The 23,083-nt window shown below is 37.3% G+C and overlaps 1 protein-coding gene across 10 annotated transcripts in view; it reads left to right on the forward strand.

Annotated features, from left to right (window-relative positions):
- LOC127429599 (serine/threonine-protein kinase MARK2-like) overlaps nucleotides 1–23,083 on the forward strand; it is a 74,356-nt gene that overhangs the window by 26,523 nt on the left and 24,750 nt on the right. For 7 of the 10 annotated variants that reach the window (XM_051678756.1, XM_051678790.1, XM_051679118.1 and 4 more), the window contains exons 2-14: nucleotides 2,192–2,365; nucleotides 4,113–4,166; nucleotides 6,082–6,130; nucleotides 10,078–10,143; nucleotides 10,364–10,434; nucleotides 10,744–10,800; nucleotides 12,773–13,009; nucleotides 13,152–13,271; nucleotides 15,290–15,392; nucleotides 15,666–15,778; nucleotides 15,879–16,017; nucleotides 16,136–16,275; nucleotides 19,520–19,608. In XM_051678756.1, the coding sequence (XP_051534716.1) occupies nucleotides 2,192–2,365; nucleotides 4,113–4,166; nucleotides 6,082–6,130; nucleotides 10,078–10,143; nucleotides 10,364–10,434; nucleotides 10,744–10,800; nucleotides 12,773–13,009; nucleotides 13,152–13,271; nucleotides 15,290–15,392; nucleotides 15,666–15,778; nucleotides 15,879–16,017; nucleotides 16,136–16,275; nucleotides 19,520–19,608 (1,412 nt within the window). The remainder of the gene's footprint in view (nucleotides 1–2,191; nucleotides 2,366–4,112; nucleotides 4,167–6,081; nucleotides 6,131–10,077; nucleotides 10,144–10,363; nucleotides 10,435–10,743; nucleotides 10,801–12,772; nucleotides 13,010–13,151; nucleotides 13,272–15,289; nucleotides 15,393–15,665; nucleotides 15,779–15,878; nucleotides 16,018–16,135; nucleotides 16,276–19,519; nucleotides 19,609–23,083) is intronic. The other 3 variants (XM_051678876.1, XM_051679424.1, XM_051679366.1) reach the window with 1 other exon arrangement.

The raw sequence follows: 23,083 nt of genomic DNA on the forward strand, positions 1-23,083 counted from the left end.
GTCTGAAAATCTAGTTGACTAAAAAAAATAAGTCCCGTGTGTGTGTGTGTGTGTGTGTGTGTGTGTGTGTATATATATATATATATATATATATGGGAATATGTGGATGCTAAGCACTGCTTAATTTGTTAACTGACAGTTATTCAATAAATATGTGGACTAAATAATTTGTAACACTTGTTGGAGGGACGAGACAAGAGAGGGTGGATCTAGATGCACATTATTTTAATAATAAACAAAATGAAGATGATACACAAGGAAGGTTATTAACTCAGAAGATAAAGCAACAAAACACTACAGCCTTATTAGGGTAACAAGGACAAGAACTCACCCGGAACAACTGAAACTGAGGGTATATATACATGGCAATGATGAAAAGGAATTGGGAACAGGTGTGTGTAATTAGAAGTCCGAGGAGGTGCCTCTGGGAAATGTAGTTTGTGGAGAGAGTGACAGACAAAGACTGGGGAGAGTATGACAATTGTTTTATTGCACAAAATTAACAAAATTTCTTCCTTTTGAGCGCTTATATAAAATCTTCCTCTGAACTAAAGTGTGTGTTCTGTCAACATGGATCAAAACTCAGTTCCTCTGACTTTACAGATATTACATGAAAGTCAGTCAATGACAATCCAAGCAGGCGATCCAGGCCATGTAAACTGTTTTCTGCTTGCATGACCCGCACTAGTCCGTGAGAGAAACTTCAAAGTAAAAGCGCTTTGTGCACGCTATGAGTAGATCTCATATTCACTGTGTACTGTATGTACAATTGGTTTGATTTGGACTTTTGTAAGACTAAAATTACTAAAATTGGATGACTAAACAAAAAGAAAGGAGAAATCTTATTTAAAGATTCTTTTTTACAAGTTAAAGTTTTGTGTGAAATTTTGGGTAATTATAGTGCTAATTAGTGTTTATTTATTTAAGCAATTTTATGTGTATGTCATTTACTATATTAAATTGTGTGATATGTCGCCATTATATCAGCCTATCGGCCACCCTGCTCTCTGGATATCAGCATCGGCCATTGGGCTGATAAGCCAACGGAGTGGGAGAGCACACGAAGCTGTGTGTGTGCGTCAGTGTTTGGTTATGCTGAAAAGCAGTTTTATGTTGTGTCTTATTTAAAGTCTTCGTGATTGTTCACCCGGTTCCTGCTTCCTCCTCTACGATAAGCAAGAGAACTTTTGCCACATGCGTTTTTCTGAAAATTGACATTTATTCACTAAAGAACTTATATCTTAACTCCATCAGACACACTAAAAAGTATGCTATTTTAATTTGATTCATCCAACAAGAGTGTAAAGTCTTTAATTATCTAATAATGGTGTTCAGTAAAAGAGTTAAGTGATGAAATAGATTCTATAATTTGTTTCCTGTTTTCACACTATCCTGTAAATTCTGACGGAGTTGACAAAATTGAATATTTTTCCATCTTAATCATGTGTTGTACACTGGAGCAATTTTGTTTTGTTTTTTCTCAGTTGAAGCTGCCTCTATAATCTAAACTAAAATGCAAAATATCCCACAGTTCTAACAGAAATGATCATAGATCATGACGGAGTTGACATGTTGAAGCTGTGACCACAGAGACTTAAACATTCTTTGTTTAAAATTAAAAAAAAATATAAACATTTACCAGACCACGTGTCCTACTGTTGCATCCAACATGAGAAGGAAGTGGGAAAGGCGTACTCAAGAGTTATAACTGACCATGAAATTGTCTGATTTATTCAGTATTATAACAAAATCTAATTTAATAGGCAGTTTTTTATGGAAAATATATAATTTAAAGTTTACTTTATATTGTTTGATATCTTACAGATCCCTACCATTCATTTGATATTCATATTTATGAATTTGTTGCATTTTTAAACACTGTTTGGCAGTTTAACTCTGTAGCCTCCTGCTTAGAACAGGTTAAGTTACATGTGCTTCTAAGTATAGAGCATGGATTTTAAACAATTATTTAAACATATAAGTAAAAAATGAGTATACACATTTCCTTCAAATTCAACTTTTCCAGTATTTTTATTATTATGAATGTCTTGAGTTTTAACATAAAGATGTTTGTATGTAAGACATGTTTTGTCCCTTATCTCAAGTATCAGTGATATATCACACCCTAATTTAAGCGTCAAACTCTTTTGCTATTACAAGCCTTCTAATTCCTATATCCTCTCTCTTTCAGACCCACTCTGATGCCAAAGGAGGAGGGCGTAGCAGTGTTTCACGTGGCCGGAGTTTGGTTGCATCGACGGCGGAAGAGCAGCCCCACATAGGGAACTACCGACTGCTAAAGACCATTGGCAAGGGCAACTTTGCCAAGGTTAAACTGGCCCGACATGTCCTCACTGGAAAAGAGGTAACTAGACTCCTTGTGTCTCTCATTTGCCCTGTCTATCCCCATGTGACAGACACAGTGGGTGTGGCATCAGGCCTCAAAGAGGCATTTATTGAAAATAATAATAAACATAAAATGCTCATAAAAAAGGGAATAAAGTGTCCATGGGGAATTAACGTTCAAAATAAAGGGGAATCTGGCATCCTCGCGGTGAAAGGGGCTTTGTGAAGGAAGGGGTAGTGCTCAGAGGAATGGGCCAGGATGTAGGCAGTTCCGATGGCCACATGCGCTCCCCTCCGTGGTCTGTGGCACGTGAGGCGGCCTGTCTTCCCAGGCGTCGCGATGAGTGTGAGGGTAAAGTGGCCTAGCGTCCATGCCCGTCAGCTATGACGCGTGGTCCCAATCCCTCAGCGTCGAATCTAATTCGCGCCAGGTGGCCAAGGGTGCAGGTTCATGTGTACCTAATTCGGCCGGTACCCTCCCTGCTTTGCTCTGCTCTGCTCTGCTCTGCTCTTCAACAAGTGAGGATGCCAGTGAATGCACACATGGAGAACTGAAGCTGGCTCCGCGAGAAGAGGTGCGCTATGCGTTTATTTGGCAGTGGTGACGAGGCTAAACACACATCAGGTCTTTACTCGTTTCTTTACTCGTGGATGTATCACTAGGCCTCGTTGGTATATGACGTTAGTATTGTACCTTGTCCTGAAACATCGTGATTTGACTAGCCAGACTATCCACCTTTTTCCTGGGGGGGTCTTACTGGTGAAACGAATGTGGACCGGAAATAGTTTTATAGCATTCCCTACCTCTGGCTGCAGTCGTTTTTGACCCTGTTTACAACTGCTAATAAGATGTGTTTCGGATGATCCGATCGCAAGTAGTCAGTGCTAAATATAGATATAAACGGGGTGCAAAATGTTTTGTGATTGGATCACAAAAAACATACAGAGGTAGTGAAAAACCACATTGCATTTGAGGTTTAAAACTCGGCCCTGATGCATCCCGGATGGCAGTGAAGCACCACCTCACCTGTGAATCACCCGCTGAACAAATATTTAAACTTGCGTGCGAATTTAAAAGGAAATAACCATCCTATCGGAAAACCTGAAAAAGAGCTTACATACCCAAAGATGAGAACTTCGCGGCTCATCCTCAGTGTGTCTGTCTGGTTTGAACATGCAGGGTGACAAGATGACAAACACACACATCTGAAGCTGAACTAACACACTCCACTAAAACAACAGATAATTTTGCTCGAAATGTTGTGTTTGTGGTTAGATTAAATCTCAACTGCATCTGGGAGAAACAGCATGCCAGTTTTGTTTGCACTTTCTTTGTCTTTAAGACTTTTTTGCAGTTCATTATTGTTCAGTAACACACTGGTATAGTTATTGATGTATGTCATCAGGAAATCATACACGCTGTCCTCAAAATCCCAACACTGCAACGAAAGAAGGAATGGACATACACCACAACAACAACTGTGTTTACTTGACAATGGAAGTGACACCCACATTTTGCGCTAAGCATCACGGGATGTAGGAAAAATGTGGATAATATATACAAAAATCACAGGACACCAACACAGTTTGCATTCATAGTTTTTTTCTAGTCTTGCCCAGGAGTTTTAATTTATTTATTTGACACATTGATGTTTTTGTTCTTAACAGCAAGAAATGCTTTTAAAAATTTAATATTTTATGATGCAGTTGTGTGTCTGTGAGAAGCATTTATGTGTGTTTCAATGGTTTTGTTTCTTTGGTCACAGGTAGCAGTGAAGATCATAGACAAGACGCAACTCAACTCCTCTAGTCTTCAAAAAGTGAGTTTGCATTAAAACTCCTTTCTTTATCTATATATCTCTGTCTCAAGAGAGGGCATAGAGGGGGTAATTACAGGAAGAGAGGCTGAAGGATTTCCTCTCACGTGGGATGAATGGGTCCCGCTTTACTCCCCACACACATTTATTCTCTCTCGCATGCAGACTTGCACTTGTCATGTACATTAAACAGTTAAGAGTCAGCAGAACGTTGTGCTATAACTACTGAATAATCCTGGAGGCATTAAGAAACGCATTAATGTGTTGCTGCTCTTGGTGAAATTTTAATGTAATGTACAGAATGTCCGGTAAAATGTTAATATATAATCCCTGGTTGTTGCATTATATCAGCGTTTGTGAAGGTACAATTGCTACATGTTTTATGTAAGTATTATGTAAGTACAAATTAGTCAAATGTTCGACAAGTGTTTTCCATTGTTTTCATCACATCAGTTATTATTAGTCAGTGCAGAGTCATTATGCATCTCAATTGAAATGGGACAGAAATGTGGCATAGATTAAAGGAATAGTTCACCCAAAAATGAATATTCTGTCATTTACTAAACATTGTGTTGTTTCAAACATAAAATATGTTTTTTGGGTATTAATAATGATTGATTATAAATTTATGATGGATAAGTTGTATTTGCTAACGTGATTGCCGCGTATGCTCGTTGCCAAATTGTTTACATTGCAAGGCATCATGGGATTCTTAGTTCGTCATAGTATAGAACATTCTAAAAACCTTGCCCTTCCACTTTCCCATCCCCAAAAGTGATGAGAATGAGTGACGGATGGAATGGCCCCTGCTCACAGACTGTGATCATGCATTTCCATGTTATGTAGCAGTGTAAATTTTACAAACTTTTTTATATTTGCAAATGTTTTAAATGTTTAGTGCAAATTTACAACATTGTAATTTGTATTATGTGACCCTGAAATTAGTTTTAAAAAAACGAGTTACCACAGCTGTGATGAGGCTTCTAATACAGCTGCTGAGAGAGTGACAGAAAATTTGCCATCTTCTCTCTTATGGTTGTAATCCATCGCTCTCTATTTTATTCTTCATTTGAAAAGTTGTGGAAATATAATAGTGCTGTTTTTCTTTTGATGTTGGAGCTAATGGGTAAGCAAAAAATACATTTGCCGTGGTCTTCCATTCACTCTTATTCACCACTATCGAGATGTACTTTGCAATCCTTTACTTCTGCGTTCCAAAACCTGGAAATGTGGAAAGGGTCCATTGGAGAAGGCAGAAGTGGACTAACTAATATATACATTCTTTGTTTGATGTCACAAAACATTGCTGCAGCACTGCATCAAAACAAACAGCTGTGATGGTAATGGCTTTATGCTTTTATTTTGTGATTATTTCAATGTTTGTAACATAAAAATAAAGATATTGTGATGTTGAAAAGACTTTAGATATAATTAGAATTTATTATTACAACAACTTTAGTCCCTGTCTGCTGGTAAACAGCTGCATAAATGCAGATCACACTGGTTTGATCGTACGCCTCTGAGCCCAGCTTAGTGTAATCACACCGGTTTGATTGTACGTGGGAAGGGGTTAATTCATTTTTTCATTCTAACTTTAATGCATAGTGTTTGTTTTTTCGATACAATTGGAAACATTTATGGTGATTCACTTTAAAGCTTGAAAAAGGATGCGAAAGTATCAAAAAAGTAGTCCATGCGACTTATTCCGAGTCTTCTGAAGGCATACAATAGGTTTTGTTGAGAAACAACCTGGAATTTAAGTCATTTTTCAGTGAAAATTAACTTTCTGAGAAGCTCATTCATGGCTTTTCATTTTTGGGTGAACTATTCAATTAATCTATGGAGATGCCCAGGTTAACTTTCCCTGGTTATGGCTTGTGATCTTCTCAAACCTCTTTTGCTCTCTTTGTTTTCTCAGCTTTTCCGAGAAGTGAGAATCATGAAGCTTCTTAATCACCCAAACATCGGTGAGTGACCCAGAGGATCACCAGAACAAGTTCAACAGGCCGCATTACAATTTGTAGAATTATTTCAGTATTGTAATTTAGCATCAGTGTTATTTTCGTTATTGAAAACGAAAACTGAATGAAAACATTTTCACTTAAGGAAATAAAAACTAACATGGTTGGAAAAAACAGAAACTAAAAGAAAATACTTTTGCACAACTCCAAAATCAACTAAAAGAAAACAAAAATGTTTTTTAAAACACGGTATATTATAAAACATTTGAAACCTTTACAATCCGCCATTATAAAACATGAAAATGTCACTAGATAGCAGTGACACAAGTCTTCCCTGAAATGACGGTAAACATTTTAATAACATCCGGAAATGCTTTAGCTTTGGCAGCCAAAAAATAAATGAGCTAAACTGAAACTAGAAAGCACTGGGAAAAAAATCTCAGATTTAACTAAAACAGTCAAAGACTGGAAACTAACAAAACAAAACTAAATTGAAATGACAAATTGAAAAATAATAATAATAATAATAATAATAATAGAAATAAAAAAAAGTTAATATAGTTTTTAAAAACTTTTTTAACCCTGCTCAGCATCTGACGTGAATCATCAGTGTTGATATAAGCATTCCTAAGGCTTTGATGTCATAGATGCGGAGGAAATTAATGTTTGATATGTGCTGATATGCACTCACTCAAACAACTTGTGCATTACTAAGATACTGCTGATTTACTGAACTGTAAGTTTAAGTGTGTGTTTGCGTTTGCCTGTGCTGCCTCTGTGGTTTTGATGGAAACACTAGCTCATTAGTGCTCAGCTTGTGCTCATAAATATCAAAGCGCAGAGCTGAAATATGAAAGGAGAGACCTGCCCCCTTTGAGGATGCAGCACAAGAAAGAGAGAGGAGAGGAGGAATCAGTCCTGATTCAGAGCCTTTGCTCTCTCTTTTCAATGGCCAAGTGCGGTTATGCTGGTTTCACATCACACAGTCACAACTGATTGATCTGAAACACTCCTTGATCTTTCAATGATGACACACAAAGTAGGCATTATGTATTTTATTCAATGCAATAATGTCAAACAGTAGTGGCCTGTGTTGTTGAATAGACTGTGTTGAATAGAATGGCTCTGAGATTTAAAACCCAACTCCTGAAACCTGTTTTTTTTCTCTCGTTGTTGCTTTATGGGTTTTGTTGTTGCAATTATGAGACTTTTTCTGAGAAAAAATTCTTGTCACTCCAGCTAGCTCAAGAAACTCATTTGAATGCTGTTTAAAAATTGAATATTTAGCAATAAACTTAATAGTTATAATCTTCTTAGCCGCACAAGACTGAAAAGGCATTGCAAACCCTGAAGCGCATCCCTTGGAAAGAGATCTTTTTTCTATCTTTCGTTCATAGCTCATGCAGTATTTTCTCATGAGGTACTAATGCTGTGCTTCAGGGGTGTACATGTGATACATCACTAAAAGATTCTGTCAAGTTTTTCTCTCAACCTCTTAAACTTTGGAGTCCTGAATGAATGTTTTGGAATCTGAGCTTTTAAAAACATAAGTCTAGAGTTTAAAAAGGTTGTTCTTCGCAGTACAACATTTCGATCTCCATTTGATATAGTTGAAGATATCTGTTGTTTTTTGTTTTAAATGTGTGCAAAAAAAAAAATTCACAGTCTGATTTTGAAAATTGAAAATTGCTAATGCTAGGTAAAAAAAAAGAAAAGATTTTCAGATTTAGTGCTATCTTCGTTTAAGCTATCCTTATGCTGATTATTAAAATCACAAGATTGATCTGTTACTCTATGCAAGGGATTACGTCGATTGCAAGACAACCACTGCTTGATCTCCTTAACAGGACAGTGGGAAAAGAAAGTACTGAGAGAAACTAAACAAATAACAAGACTCTTAAATATCACTTTTATTTCCTCATTTCGGTACACGTGACTGACAGGCGGATTATGTGTGCGTGCTTTGTTCGTATGTTCTCTGAGAGCGCTCGCAGAGGTGTGCTAATGCGGATATGCGTCTTAATAGTAAAATACCCTTTAAAGGGGTCATGGCATGAGGAATCAAATTTTCCTTGATCTTTTAACATATAAGAGGTCATTGTACTATAAAAACATACTGTAAGTTTCAGAACTCAAAACTTCCTCCTCACTGCAAAAAGAGCATTTGTTGAAGCCAAGCTGCCAAACGACTCGTTCTCTACTTCCCCACCTCCACAACAACACATCAATGCCTACTTTACCTTATTACTTCCATAGCCCCGCCCAATAGTGGTGAGCAATGAGATGATGAGGAGAGAGCAGGTCAGTCAATAGCAGGGAGCCAATCATAACAGTGGGTGTATACTGTTTAGTCTTAAGCCTCGTTCACATCGGCAGCGACATCATCCCATTAATTTTCAATGAGCGCACAGCTACTTCCGGCGACATGAGCTGTCGTGACCGTTGGCGACAAGACAAGTCGAGAAAATTTCAACTTTATACAAATGCCGAGCGACATTCGTGAGCGACTGCCAATGAGAGTGAAGACAGTGGAGCTCACTTTATCTGTCTCCAGGCAGGATGAGTGTGAGATACTGGAGTTGACTTGAGTGCAGGCAAGACAGAGAAGTTAAAAGTTTCTGTGAGCGATTTCACTGTTCTTTATCATTTGTCTGTAACCAAATCCATGGATATGGCCTAATAAAATTATGCGTGGAAAGCCGTGTTGGCATTCTAAGTGAGTTTGATTCATATATTGATGTAACTTTCGTCTTGTTTAATGATATGACGCATTAAGCACTGCTGCATGTTATATAAAACACTCTCCCCTGCAGAATGTGCATTTTTAGAAACAAAAGAACTGGTTCCTTGTCAAATCAGAATGATATCTTGGTTTTAGCAGCAGTATCATCTGTAATCAGCATTTCAAACGCTACTATGGCCAGTTGTGCAGTCCACCAATAACGTTAGAGCGGCGGCAGCAGTAGGGACGCCCACAAGCGACAGATCGCAAAGTCTAGCAACATGCCGCCGTGTGGTGTGAATGCTGCTTTAAAGGTGAAGCAGCAACAAAACTGAGCATTTCTGACAGAGGGTCAGAATGAGGGTGGAAAATGATCATGTTTTACAAATATATGACTGTTTTGTGCAAAAAACTTTACTATTATTACAAGTGAACCTCAAGGAACATATTAAAATAATAAAAAAAGGCATGTCATGTCCCCTTTCAAATTCAGTGAAATTACCTGTCTTGGTGAGGTATTAATATAAACACAGTCTAATGTGAACAGCGGGACAAAAGCAGATTTGTATCAAAATATCGGACTTGAGGTGAAAATGCAGTCTAATAGACTTGCTGCTGTCTAGTATGTGCTTTATATTAATCAAACAATAACAAGAAAATTTGAAAACCACTCTAGAATGCTTGAAACTGCTATTAAAACGTAAAGCACTTATGTTAATTTGTATCTTTTGTTCTTTGTTACTGACTGTTTACTTGAATTACTTGATAACTTGAAACAGTGTTTACTCAAATTAGTTAGTATTTTGTTTTTGGCATCGAAAATGGTATTGAGAATCATCAAATTACTTTCATTTGAAAGCAAAATGGATATTATAACTGAAATACCCAAATTCTTTTGAATTTAATCGGAATCTAATTAGAATCAAAATGAGAGCTTGTGAATCAGAATCAAATCGAATCTGGAAATCTGTATCGATACCCAGCCCTAAAATTTGCACATCTGAATTAATTGTTTGGAATCCAAACAATAAAAAAAAAAAAAAAAAAAAAAAGTTGCTAGTTTGTGAGTGAAAAGACTGATCATTGCAGTGCAACATTTCAGATTCAGTGCAGTACAATATTTCAGACTCGGTGTGAAGGAGTTCATAGTATGTGCCAAAATTTCAGAAATGGTGTAAATAGGTCTCGAGTCGGATATGTTTTGATCTGTGATGATTTCTCTCTTCTCCAGTGAAGTTATTTGAGGTGATTGAAACAGAGAAGACTCTGTATTTAGTCATGGAATACGCCAGTGGAGGTGAGTGAGCTTCAGGAATAGAACATTCAACTGTCAGTCACATCAAAAAAATCATTCTCTTCATGGCACATTTGCATTGGAATAATCTCATTCTCTTATCTTTTTCTCTTTTATTCTATCTCTTCTTATTCCTGTACTACCACTTTTTTTTTTTTTGCCTTTGGCCTTCCTCTTTTTCATTTTCTACCCTATTGCTGTGTTCCCCTCTTTCATTTCCTAGGCGAGGTTTTTGATTACCTTGTTGCTCACGGAAGGATGAAAGAAAAGGAAGCGCGTGCCAAATTTAGACAGGTCAGAGCGAGTGCAAGTGTGTGAGTCATACTGCACTGTCAAAACTCAATTTACAGTATGTATGACAGTACATTTGTATATCTCTCTTTTTGTATATATGTGACAAGTGGTCTTATGGTTCCCTCTGCTATTAGGTGTGTGTGTGTGTGTGCACGCACTTTAACTCTGGTGCGAATATGTGTGTGTATTACAGCTTAATTACTGATAAAAGAGCTCAATTAAAAAAGTCAGCTCCCATGAGCAACCAGAATGACACTATCACATACTCATACGCTTTATAAACCATACCTTCTCTCTTTATCTGTATAGATTGTCTCAGCTGTGCAATATTGCCATCAGAAGTGCATTGTACACAGAGATCTCAAGGTAAGAATGTGTGTGTAGGGTAGAGATCAACCAATATTTTTTTTTTATGACCAATAGCAGTTATCTTAAGTTAAAGTGTCCAATAACCGATATGCTGGTTTTTTTTTTTATTTATTTTTTTGTATTATTATTATTGTTTTATTTCAGCTTTTTGATAAATAAGTAACGTTTTGAGCTATTAAGCTTTTCCTCGAACTTAATATACAGTTAAATAAACAGCATCTTTAATAGTTATTCAGGGTAGTTAAGTTGTGTGGTTCCTTTTATTTGCATTACGTTTTTACATTAATTTTGTGTGTTATTTTTGGATCCTTTGGATCTGGAGCATTTATTTGCTTTTGGATGTGTGCCATTTTTCATATTTTTATTTCTGCTTTTTGACACAATAACGAAATAATCAAGAACTCAGTTTTTTCTGTTTATGACAGTACATCAAATGTTTCACATGTAAATGCTACACATTTTTACTTGAGAATGAATGAACAATGGTCTAATGCCATTGTTTTGAGTAATTCTTTAGAAACCCACCAAATGGTGTCATTTATCTGTAAACTTGACCCAAAATAAAGAATGATAAACTGTTAAGTAGAAAAAATGTGAGGATCATTAAAAAATATTGGTCAAGCCAAATATCTCTACACTTAGAGGCTTCTATTACACATGAACATGACCAGAACAGGAAGATCTCCATTAAGCTGTACCTTCATCCCTCAGTTGTGCTTTAATAGCTTGTATGTTGCCATTATCAAAGTCCATTACAGAAGTTCAGGTGAAGGAATTAATCCTCTATTAAAGCAGACATGCACATCAGCACACAATCATGAATGTACTCTGAACCCTGGATCAGCTGACCTCAGTTTCGCTCCTTATTAAGATGAAAGAACCCCTCACACACCTCCCTTGGTACAAACTGTTCCCATGACAATACTCTGCCCACATAACTCATGTTACCTTATTGGTCCAAAGTAACCATCATCACCTTTGAACTTTGGTGTTAGTCACTGTCTTCATGGTAGCATGACTTGTAAATGTCTCTTTTCATCTTTGAAACATGTTTTCAGATAGTAATAGATTAAATATGAAAAAAGAAGTATAAGATATGCCTCCAGTTAGATATCTTGTGTGTGTGTGTGTGTGTGTGTGTGTGTGTGTGTGTAAATGTCCTAGGAAATGTCACACACACATGCGTGGTGTAACTGTATAGATGAGCTGATTATTGTAATTCTCTTTTGCCCCTCTCAAGACATTTGCTTGGACAGTTAGACACACACAGTTTTTTTTTTACTGAATTTTAATCAAAACAATCTTCTGTTATTATTTCTTTCCACACAAATTATGTTGCTCCATCAATATTCAACAAAAATACATCTATTTTTTTTTTTTTACCTTAATACATTTTGCAACCATAAAAAAGCAAAATTTCCTTAAGGGGTGCCTTTTGCCCCATTGTACCCTATAATAGCTCCACTTGTCTGCTGATGCCTTATCCATTTCTTTGTTGGCTCTGTTGGCTGAGTAATATTTAACTCTGCAAACCAAGCCCAGTTAGCACCCTGCATCTGTTGCTAGGCAACACGGGCTCCCTGCACGGCTAAAGTTGGTGTATAGATGTTGAGTGGCAGCACAGAGGACGAGTCTCAACACACACATAAAAACACACATGCCCTATAGACTCAAACGCACATACGAACGCATGAGAGAACTCATTAGTAAAGTTGGACAAACACCCTTGAGGAAGAGAAGGAAGGCATTTCTGATAGACAGGCAGAGTGTTTGAAACTATAAAGGGAAGTAGGGGGCATGTGCTTGTTGCTGATGACTGTGAATGCCATACGTTAACCCATATGTTTCTTATTCTACATATAAAGAGCAATCTCTCTCTTAAAGCTTTGTCTCATTTCCAAAGGCTCTCTTTTAGTCTCTCCTTCATTTCCCCTTTTCCAACCACTATCTCTGTTTCTCTCTCCTTCAGGCTGAGAACCTTTTACTGGATGCTGACATGAACATAAAGATTGCCGACTTTGGCTTCAGTAACGAGTTTACAGTGGGCAATAAGTTGGACACGTTCTGCGGAAGCCCCCCGTACGCCGCCCCTGAACTCTTTCAGGGTAAAAAGTATGACGGGCCTGAGGTGGATGTGTGGAGTCTTGGGGTCATACTCTACACGCTAGTCAGCGGCTCGCTGCCTTTCGATGGACAGAACTTGAAGGTGAAGAAGAAAAATGAGGCATTGGCTGTTTTTGCAATGTTGCTTGCCGTTGTTTCATGCTGATTTAATTTTTAGCGTGTCGCTTTGGTTTGTGTCCCTCATTTCTACTGTCATTCATTGTTTCTGTCTTTCTCTTGCGCAGGAGTTGCGCGAGCGTGTGTTGAGAGGAAAGTACAGGATTCCCTTCTACATGTCCACAGACTGCGAGAACCTGCTGAAGAAATTTCTTATCCTCAACCCTACCAAGAGGGGGAGTTTGGAGGTACACTTGGTTTAGACGCATGCATAGGCCTACATCTGATATCTGACTGAAGACTAGAAGAGTGGTTGTCAACCAGGGGGCAAACTTCCAAGGGGGCCACAAGATAAATAATTTGTAATAATTAAATAATCTAACTTAAAGGAATTGTTCACCCAAAAATTTAAGTTCTCTCATCAATGAACACGTTTACATGCACTTAAAGGGATAGTTCACCTAAACATTTAAATTCTCTCATCATTTACTCACCCTCATGCCATCCCAGATGTGTATGACTTTCTTTCTTCTGCTGAACACAAAGATTTTTAGAAGAAAATCTCAGCTCTGTAGGTCCATACAATGTAAGTGAATGGTGACCAAAAATTTTGAAGCTGCTAAATGCATATAAACCCATAATAAAGTAATCCATTAGATTCCAGTGGTTAAATTCATGTCTTTAGAAGCGATATGATAGGTGTGGGTGAGAAACAATATTTAAATATTATTGAAAATATTTAAATATTTAATATTTAAATATTTTCAATATTTAAGTCCTCCTTTTGTTTTTGGTGATTTGCATTCATCATGCATATCACCCCCTACTGGGCAGGGAGGAGAAGTTATGGTACTGCCCACACCTATCGTATTGCTTCTGAGGACATGGATTCAACCACTGGAGTCGTATGGATTACTTTTATGCTGGGTTTATGTGCATTTTGGAGCTTACAACAATTTTGGTCACCATTCACTTGCATTGTATGGATCTACAGAGCTGAAATTTTCTTCTAAAAATCTTTGTGTTCAGCAGATGAAAGAAAGTCCTACACATCTGAGATGGCATGAGAGTGAGTAAATGATGAGAGAATTTTCATTTTTTGTGAACCTATTCTTTTTAAGGGTTAGTTTTCTGTCAAATTCTCTTCAAAAATGCTAAAACAAAAATTACAAAAAAATCAGGATTGTTAGTAGTGCAACATTTTCAACGGTACAGACATATTTCATATTGTAGAACAACTCCCATCAATAACTGTTTTTATGGAACAACATACAGTTTTTGAACCAAAATGAATCATGATTTATTTGTTTTTATTAACAAAAAAAGTTTAAATAAGCAGCGATGGCATCATTACAGCATAAGTACCAAAGGAAATATTTTTTGCTTACATGGTGGGGGTCTTTGAATATTGTCTTGGACGGGGGGGCCTTGAGTTTGAAAAGGTTGGACTAGAAAGGACTACAATACAGACAATAAAACCTAAAAGGTTTGTCGTGAATAATCATTTAGTAGACACTTACCCAAAGCAATTACAACCTTTTCACGCTAAGTCTGAATTTTTGGCACGTTTTTAAATGAAACGGTGCATCCCTATTAATTCCTTTCACTTGGGTTGATTTTTTTTTTTCCACCTGCCAACAAAAGCTGATTGAACGATATGCAACTGGGTCATGTGTTTGAAAAAAAAAAAAAAAAATATATATATATATATATATATTTTTTTTTTGGCCAGTCTCTCCAAACACTTGCAAAGAAAACATGAGAAATTAGCAGATTTCAAAATGGAATTTACTTTTCTGTTTATGAATATCTAGTTTACTTAGTGCCTGTAATAAAAAAGTGAAATTCTTTCAATATATCTTTATCTGAATGAAAGATTTCTTTCCACAATAGTGAATCCTTTCAAATTTTGACAAATCCAGTAATTTATTTAATTTTTTTCAAAAACGCTCATTGCAGCAACCCAGCTTTTAAACATGAAGTCTTGGTGTGTAAAACATTTTTTTTGCAAAGTTTTGTGTTTATTCACATCATAATTTGTGTGAACATGCCTTGCAGTGCATATATTGTTACAGAGACAGTCGCCCATGGAGCAGCCTGGGGTTAAGACACAATAGTGACAGCTCATGAATTGCCTCTTGAAGAATTCAAATCAACAATCTTTCCCTTACTAGCTCTAATCTTTAACCACTTTGCCTGACCAGAAATTTCAGATTTGGCCATGCAAATTCTCTCACTATCTCTCTCTTTCTTGCTTTTGGCTCAGCAGCAGATCATGAAGGATCGCTGGATGAATGTGGGTCATGAAGATGATGAGATGAAGCCCTATATCGAACCCCAACCTGACTACAAAGACCCCAGGAGAACAGGTGTGTGTGACACTCGCACATTTAAAATAGATCAGGTATTAGTCAGTAACACAAAATTTATAGTCAGTTGGAAAATCGATACATAAAGCATGCTGGTTTTTAAAATTCTAAAAAAAAATTCAAAAGGTTTTATTTTATGTGTTGGGTTAGTGTTTGAGTTAGGGTTAGTTATAAGTACCCTTATATAAGAACAAAAGAAGTCTAGAAGTCTATGGTATGTCCCCAGTTTTCAGCTAGTGTTTAAGTAAATGTGTGTGTGCATTTCCAACTCAGATATAATGCTCCAGATGGGTTTTTTTCAAGAAGAGATCCAGAACTCCTTCATCAACCAAAAATACGATGAAATCATGGCAACCTACCTGCTGCTTGACTATAGGAATTCAGAGGTACACACCTACATTCACGCCCACATAGACACTGCTAGCTAAATCTGATGGTGAAACCGCTCCTTTGTACTCACACGTCTTTGAAAATTCTGACTCGCAGCTGGACGAAGGTGTCAGCTTGTCGCTAAAACCACGCCCAGGAAGTGATCTCACAAACAGTAATGCCCCCTCTCCGCCTCATAAGGTACAGCGCAGTGTGTCGTCCACTCAGAAACCGGTCAGAAGGTCGACAGATCAGGGTGAGCTGACTGGCAGGTTTTGAGAATGAAGTCCCCTCGTAAACAGACTGCATCATAACTGTCTCTATTGCTCTCTCACGCTTTCTCTTTCTTGTTCATCCTTCTATCCGCCTCGTAGGCTCTTACTCGAAAAGGCCTCAGGGAGAAAACAAATATGTAGTGGAGGAATCTGGAAGGAAAGGTTCAAGCAGCTCCACCAAAGTTCCACCCAGTCCTGTAATATCCAGTGAACGAAAAAAGAGCTCCACACCCTCAACTGTAAGTTTGTATGTGTATTTATTGATAGCCTAATAATCACTGTCTTATAATATAATAATCACTGTTCTGTTTTTACAAGCGGTCAAGGTTGGGAACAAGTCAGTAATTAAGACTTCCATTTTTTTGCTGCAGAACATAAATAGTTACATCATTAATTATTCTTATGTATTCCCTGATATATAGTAAATATTTTTTTCTAACTGATTAGATGTGCAGTATTTCTCTAAACTACCGGTAAGTTAAATACCATCAAAACAGTTAAAACAGCACCACAGTGTTCACTGCCACTTCTTTTTTTAAGATAACTTTATAAAGATAAAGATTGACATCAAAATTTGAATCTATTGATTATAATAATCATAACTAATAATAAACATGGGTATCAGGAGTTGTAGATATAATGCCAGATGAGTGGGGCAAGTGCAAAGCAAGTGAATGGTGATCAGACTTTTGTAGCTCCAAAAATCACAAAGGAAACATGAAAGTAATCCATAAGACTCCAGTGGTTAAATCCATATCTACAGAAGTGACATAATAGGTGTGGGTGAGGAACAGATCCAAATTTAAGTCCTTTTTACTCTAAATCTCCACTTTCACTTTTACATTTGAAAGTCACATGTGGTGCCTGTTTAGTTTCTCTTTCACATCTAAAACTGAAAGTTAAAGTGGAGATTTATAGTAAAAAGGACTTTAATATTGTTCCGTTTCTCAACCAGACCTATCATATCGCTTCTTATGGATTACTTTTATGTTTCCTTTGTGATTTTTGGAGCAACAAAGGTCTGATCACCATTCACTTGCATTGTATGGACCAACAGAGTGGAGATATTTTTCTTAAAAATCTTTGTTTGTGTTCTGCTGAAGAAAGTAAGTCATACACATCTGGGATGGCATGAGGGTGAGTAAATGATGAGAAAATTTTTGGGTGAACTATTCCTTTAAGCCATGTTTTAGGTTGGTTTTCATAAAAAAGTTACTGGCCAGCCAGCTTTTATTTACTCGCTAAAGCCCATTTTTAATTACATTCGGTGCTTGGTGAGTGTTCATTTTGGATCCTGATGGTAGGGCAATTTGAATTTGTCAGCGGTACTAATAAAGGGAATATGGGGAAACTCCTGAAGGGCACGATGTGAATTCAGAGAACATGTAATTACATTATGGATGGAAGAAGCTTCTTGACTTAATAGCAGGCTATCTTAACTACTGCTTCTTTTCTCAGTCACACGGGGGTGCACTGGAAAGCCAGTTGCCTGCCACATGATATTTGTTGAGAAGCAGATGGCCAGGATGGCTTGCCCAGTGTTGAAGTGTACTCTCTGACCGAGGGATGTTTGGCACAGCCAGAGTTCATGACTTCTGCTCATTTCTGTGAAAATGCTACAGAGACTGCTATTTTGGGCTAATCGACATATCAAATCAAAGCTGCAGAAGTCTGTAGATCACTTATTTCTTTTGACCTCAAAACAAAGTGCAAATACTAGCCCTGTACCTAGTACCAGCAAGGTGTAGCTCTTATTTAACCACAACTTTTTGACAGCGCAAACATTTTCACACCTTGAGTAATGGAAAGTATTTGTTTTTAGTTTGTCATTAAACATTCACCAAGGGTTCATAGTAGTTTTTAAGTTGTTTTTTTTGCCATATGAGGTGTTTGCTGATTAAGGGTGTGTCATGAAGTTGTCCAAAAACCAACTAGTTGATTTAGTGAGGTTTACAAGTTTATCTAGATTTTTCCTCATGCATTTGTGACCTGCTCCATCAGTTTGAGTCGCATAGACCCAGAATCCCATTTTGAGATTTATACACTTTGTAAAAAGGAAGGCCTCAGCTCAGCTCAATGATAACATATTTATGTTTCTATTCCAAACCGTTGCCAAGATATAATCAATAAGATGGCTGCCATAAAACTTGGTTTTTGATAAAATGCACTCTAAAGATTTTCCATACATTATTTTAGAGTTGTAAGATTTATTTAAGGACCCATTAAATAATTAAGACATAAATAACAGTTTAAGTAAAAAGGAAATATAAAGCAGGGACACTGCAATTGCGTGTTCAGTGCACACATGTGCATTTTATTTCATTCAATGTCTATATAACGTCAGTGCAGGCACACAAAACGTACTTAAAACATATACATGTAATTACACTTAGGCATGCACCTGCACATACACAGCACAAACCTCGCTGCTATTAATGGAGTTTATGCATCCACCAGCACAAGAGCGCCAAAATACCCTGAAATGAGTTGTCGCATCTCTGACAGTGATGGTATTTAAAATTTAAGCAATATTCTTCTCAAGAGCTAACTACCGTAACTATGGGCATTGTATAACTTCCCTGATGTAAATGTTCCGTTAGGTAAAAGTTGTTGGTATCATTGACGTCTTCACGCAGTTGAAACACTGATTCGCCGAATGCATGAGAGATGATCATTACAGCTAGTTGCATTATATTTTTTAACATCCCCTCTGTTGTTTATTCATGTCTTTTTTTTCTTGCTACAATTTGTAGTAAAAAGGGGCGATTGAAGGAAAGATGCTATTTTGAATTGACGGCAGCTATAGCGACATGTTTTGAAAGCTAAGACTTTATTTGATCAAAAATAATGAAAACCCTAAACAGTAAAAATCAAGTTTTTGATCAAATTTCACTTTTTCCAAAAATGCCCCATTTTGACTCCCATCTTATTTAGATGGAGCATGTCACATTTTTATAGTTTTTATATTTATAGCGACAAAGCTTTAATTAGTGTGCTGTGCTTTAGCTGTTAGACAATTTGCACAAAAACCTTCTCTAAAATGTCTTTAAATTCTTCCCCTTTAAAGCACCAATGCTACAGCCATACACATTCTGATGGATGTCTTTGGCCATTGCATTACATATTGCACTGTTTTTAAGTGTCTCAGCATGAGCATTGTGTTTCTAAAATGCTGTATCTTAAAGTTCATCTAGATGTTTTTTAACACAAGGACTGGTCGTATTTGAACTCTCTAAGAAACACATCCAATTGGGGTCAGGTGAACCTGAAACCAGCCTAATTATTCTATGCTTCTTCAAGACCAGTTAGTCTTTCAGCCAACCTACTGACTTGTTAAAGTTGGAAATAAAGATGTTTTGCAACATGCCTAGTGCTGACTGTGCTCTGAATGACTTGAATAGCTGAAAGTTATTTGGGTATAGTTTGATACTCTGATTTCTGTTGATTGTAACATTGTAGGAACCTGTGTGTTTATGATTTCAGAATAGTATCCTGTCCACGGGAACAAGCCGCAGCAGAACGTCACCCCTATCTGAGAGAGCCACTCTGGGAGTCCATAACGGCAAAGACAGGTACATTCAAACACACACACACACACGCACACATCTGGAATTTGTTGTAAAATAGTATATCTCCAAGTACAGAAACCTCACACATAGAGGCACAGTTAATTCTTCTAGATGAGTTGATCACTAACAAAAATCAATCACAAGTTTTCTCTTATTTTTACCTTCATGCAACACACTCCCACACACACAGTCAATCTAATTCCTTTTCCTCTCGCTCTGTGCTGTTGGTTGTTACCTGCATGGCCTTGGAGTCCAGGCTGGCAGCTTTTGATCCCTAGAAAGGTAGAGACTGCCAGATAGGCAAACGTCACCCTGGATTTGGACCGGATTAGTGATGCCTCTGATTTATAGAGTAGCATCTCATTCAAACTCGCACACAAACTTATTTAAACCCTTATTTAAACCCATGAACAAAAGTCTATCCCATGCAAAACCTTTAAGATGCCTTAAATGTGTATTTGTGTGTTGTATGTAAATTCAACACACAAATACACACACACACAAGTATAGTGCTGTCTTTGCTGGCATAACACTAATAGTCTCATGCACTATGCATCTCGGCCTCATATAACCTTCTCCACTGTCCCCATTCTCTAACCAAATCCACCCTGTAATCGCCACACATTAGAAGGTAGTCATCGCTTTGCTTCCTCTGGTCTTCGACACTTACCATCTGTCCGTCCGTCCATCCACCATTATAACTCCTCCCTCTCCAGCATTCACACACTCAGGATACATGCATATGCTTACATTTCACACACATAAGTGGACTGTGTAATGACTGTATCCATTATGCATAACAATATGCATGACATTTCTTTTTAAAAGCAGAGATAGAGCTTTCTGCCTACTGTAGTCATGTTGCACCAAGATGATCTCTTTTAAGGCCACTGTGTTGAAATGTTGACCATTAACATGCAAACTGTCATGACTGTACTGACTAAAGTGCTTTAATTGTGGTCATGAGTTATTTACCGGTAGTCATTTATATACTGTAAGTAGTAGTACACAGTAAATTGTGTTACTAAATTTAGCATAAACTGATATGGGACAGATCTATGGGAATTCGGACTCCTTAAATATGTGCACTTTGCTCTGTGGAGACATCAAGTGCAGATTCCAGTGTAGAAAGCCCTATCCCATTGGTCATGATGAAGGCCTGTTCACACAAGTCCAAGTTTTAGGTAAAAAAAAAAACCTGGACGACAAGATTTAAAAATGAAACGATGCATCTCTATGAATTTATTCGTATTGACATATGTGAAAAGTTTTCCATTATTTTGAAAAAAATTATTTGTGGAAGTCGGGCTTTAATTTTTCCATTAGGTGTCATTCAGACATTAAGCCTATTATTGAAAACAACTTTTAGAAATAGTATGTTTTAATTATGAAAGAGAGATGTCCATAATTAAATATTTTAAATAATAAATGTGTTTTTTTGTGGATGATTAGAAAATTTATGGGCTTAAAATTTCATTATTGGCTTAATTATTTAGTGATTTAATGATTTCATTTTGCGTACTTTGGTCCTCCAAATAAATTGGCTAGGCTGATTAATCGGCCAGTATTTGGTAATTTTGAGATTATCAGCCTCGGCCAATAACCATGCCTGCTTGGCTGATTAACAGTTTCCCCTTGTCAGTTCCGAAATCTGATAGCCCCATCAATGGATAGTTGCACTTTTTTTCTTTCTTTTTTTATTTTTTATTTTTTAAATAATTTTTTTTTAGTGAATATTAAGTGAATATTGTTATAAATAAGGGTTAATTTAAATTCAACAAATTTTTTTTGTCTTCAGTGTAATTTGCCATCATTAAACTGTTACAGTTGTGCTCAAAAGTTTGCATACCCTTGGAGAATTGGTAATATATGTACTATTTTTAAAGAAAACATGAGTGAGCAGGCAAAACACATTTATTTTATTTCTTATGGGATTCATATTCAGCTGTAGGTTATAACAGAATGGCACAATCATAAAACAAAACATGGCAACAAAGAAAAAAATGAAATGCCCCTGTTCAAAAGTCTGCATACCCTTAGTTCTTAATACTGTGTATTGCCCCCTTTAGCATCAATGACAGCGTGCAGTCTTTTGTAATAGTTGTCTATGAGGCCCCAAATTCTTGCAGGTGGTATAGCTGTCCATTCGTCTTGGCAAAATGCCTCCAGGTCATGCAAAGTCTTTGGTCGTCTTGCATGAACCACACGTTTGAGATCTCCCTAGAGTGGCTCGATGATATTAAGGTCAGGAGACTGTGATGGCCACTCCAGAACCTTCAACTTTTTCTGCTGTAACCACTGGAGGGTCAACTTGGCCTTGTGTTTAGGGTCATTGTCGTGCTGGAAAGTCCAAGAGCGTCCCATGCGCAGCTTTCGTGCAGAAGAATGCAAATTGTCTGCCAGTATTTTCTGATAACATGCTGCATTCATCTTGCCATCAATTTTCACAAGATTCCCCGTCCCTTTAGAGCTCACACACCCCCAAAACAACACCATGCTTCACAGTGGGGATGGTATTCATTTCACTATAGGCCTTGTTGACCCCTCTCCAAACATAGCACTTATGGTTGTGACCATAAAGCTCTATTTTGGTCTCGTCACTCCAAATTACAGTGTGCCAGAAGCTGTGAGGTGTGTCAAGGTGTTTTTTTGTGGCATTGGCGCAGTAAAGGCTTCTTTCTGGCAACTCGACCATGCAGCTCATTTTTGTTCAAGTATCGTCGTATTGTGCTCCTTGAAACAACCACACTGTCTTTTTCCAGAGCAGCCTGTATTTCTCCTGAGGTTACCTGTGGGTTTTTCTTTGTATCCCAAACAATTCTTCTGGCAGTTGTGGCTGAAATCTTTCTTGGTCTGCCTGACCTTGGCTTGGTATCAAGAGATCCCCGAATTTTCCACTTCTTAATAAGTGATTGAACAGTACTGACTGGCACTTTCAAGGCTTTGGATATCTTTTTATATCCTTTTCCATCTTTATAAAGTTCCATTACCTTGTTACGCAGGTCTTTTGACAGTTCTTTTCTGCTCCCCATGGCTCAGTATCTAGCCTGCTCAGTGCATCCACGTGAGAGCTAACAAACTCATTGACTATTTATACACAGGCACTAATTGCAATTTAAAAAGCCACAGGTGTGGGAAATTAACCTTTAATTGCCATTTAAACCTGTGTGTGTCACCTTGTGTGTCTGTAACAAGGCCAAACATTCAAGCATATGTAAACTTTTGATCAGGGCCATTTGGGTGATTTCTGTTACCATTATGATTTAAAAAGGAGCCAAACAACTATGTGATAATAAATGGCTTCATATGATCACTAACCTTAAATAAAAGACAGTTTTTTTGCATGATCAGTCATATTTTCAAAATCAATGCCAAAATTTCACAATTTCTGCCAGGGTATGCAAACTTTTGAGCACAACTGTACGTACAGTATATATCGGACATGCTGCTCTCTAGATATCTGCATCAGTGTCGGTCA

The sequence above is a fragment of the Myxocyprinus asiaticus genome, chromosome 1, assembly GCF_019703515.2.
Source record: "Myxocyprinus asiaticus isolate MX2 ecotype Aquarium Trade chromosome 1, UBuf_Myxa_2, whole genome shotgun sequence".
Classification (NCBI taxonomy): Eukaryota; Metazoa; Chordata; class Actinopteri; order Cypriniformes; family Catostomidae; genus Myxocyprinus; species Myxocyprinus asiaticus.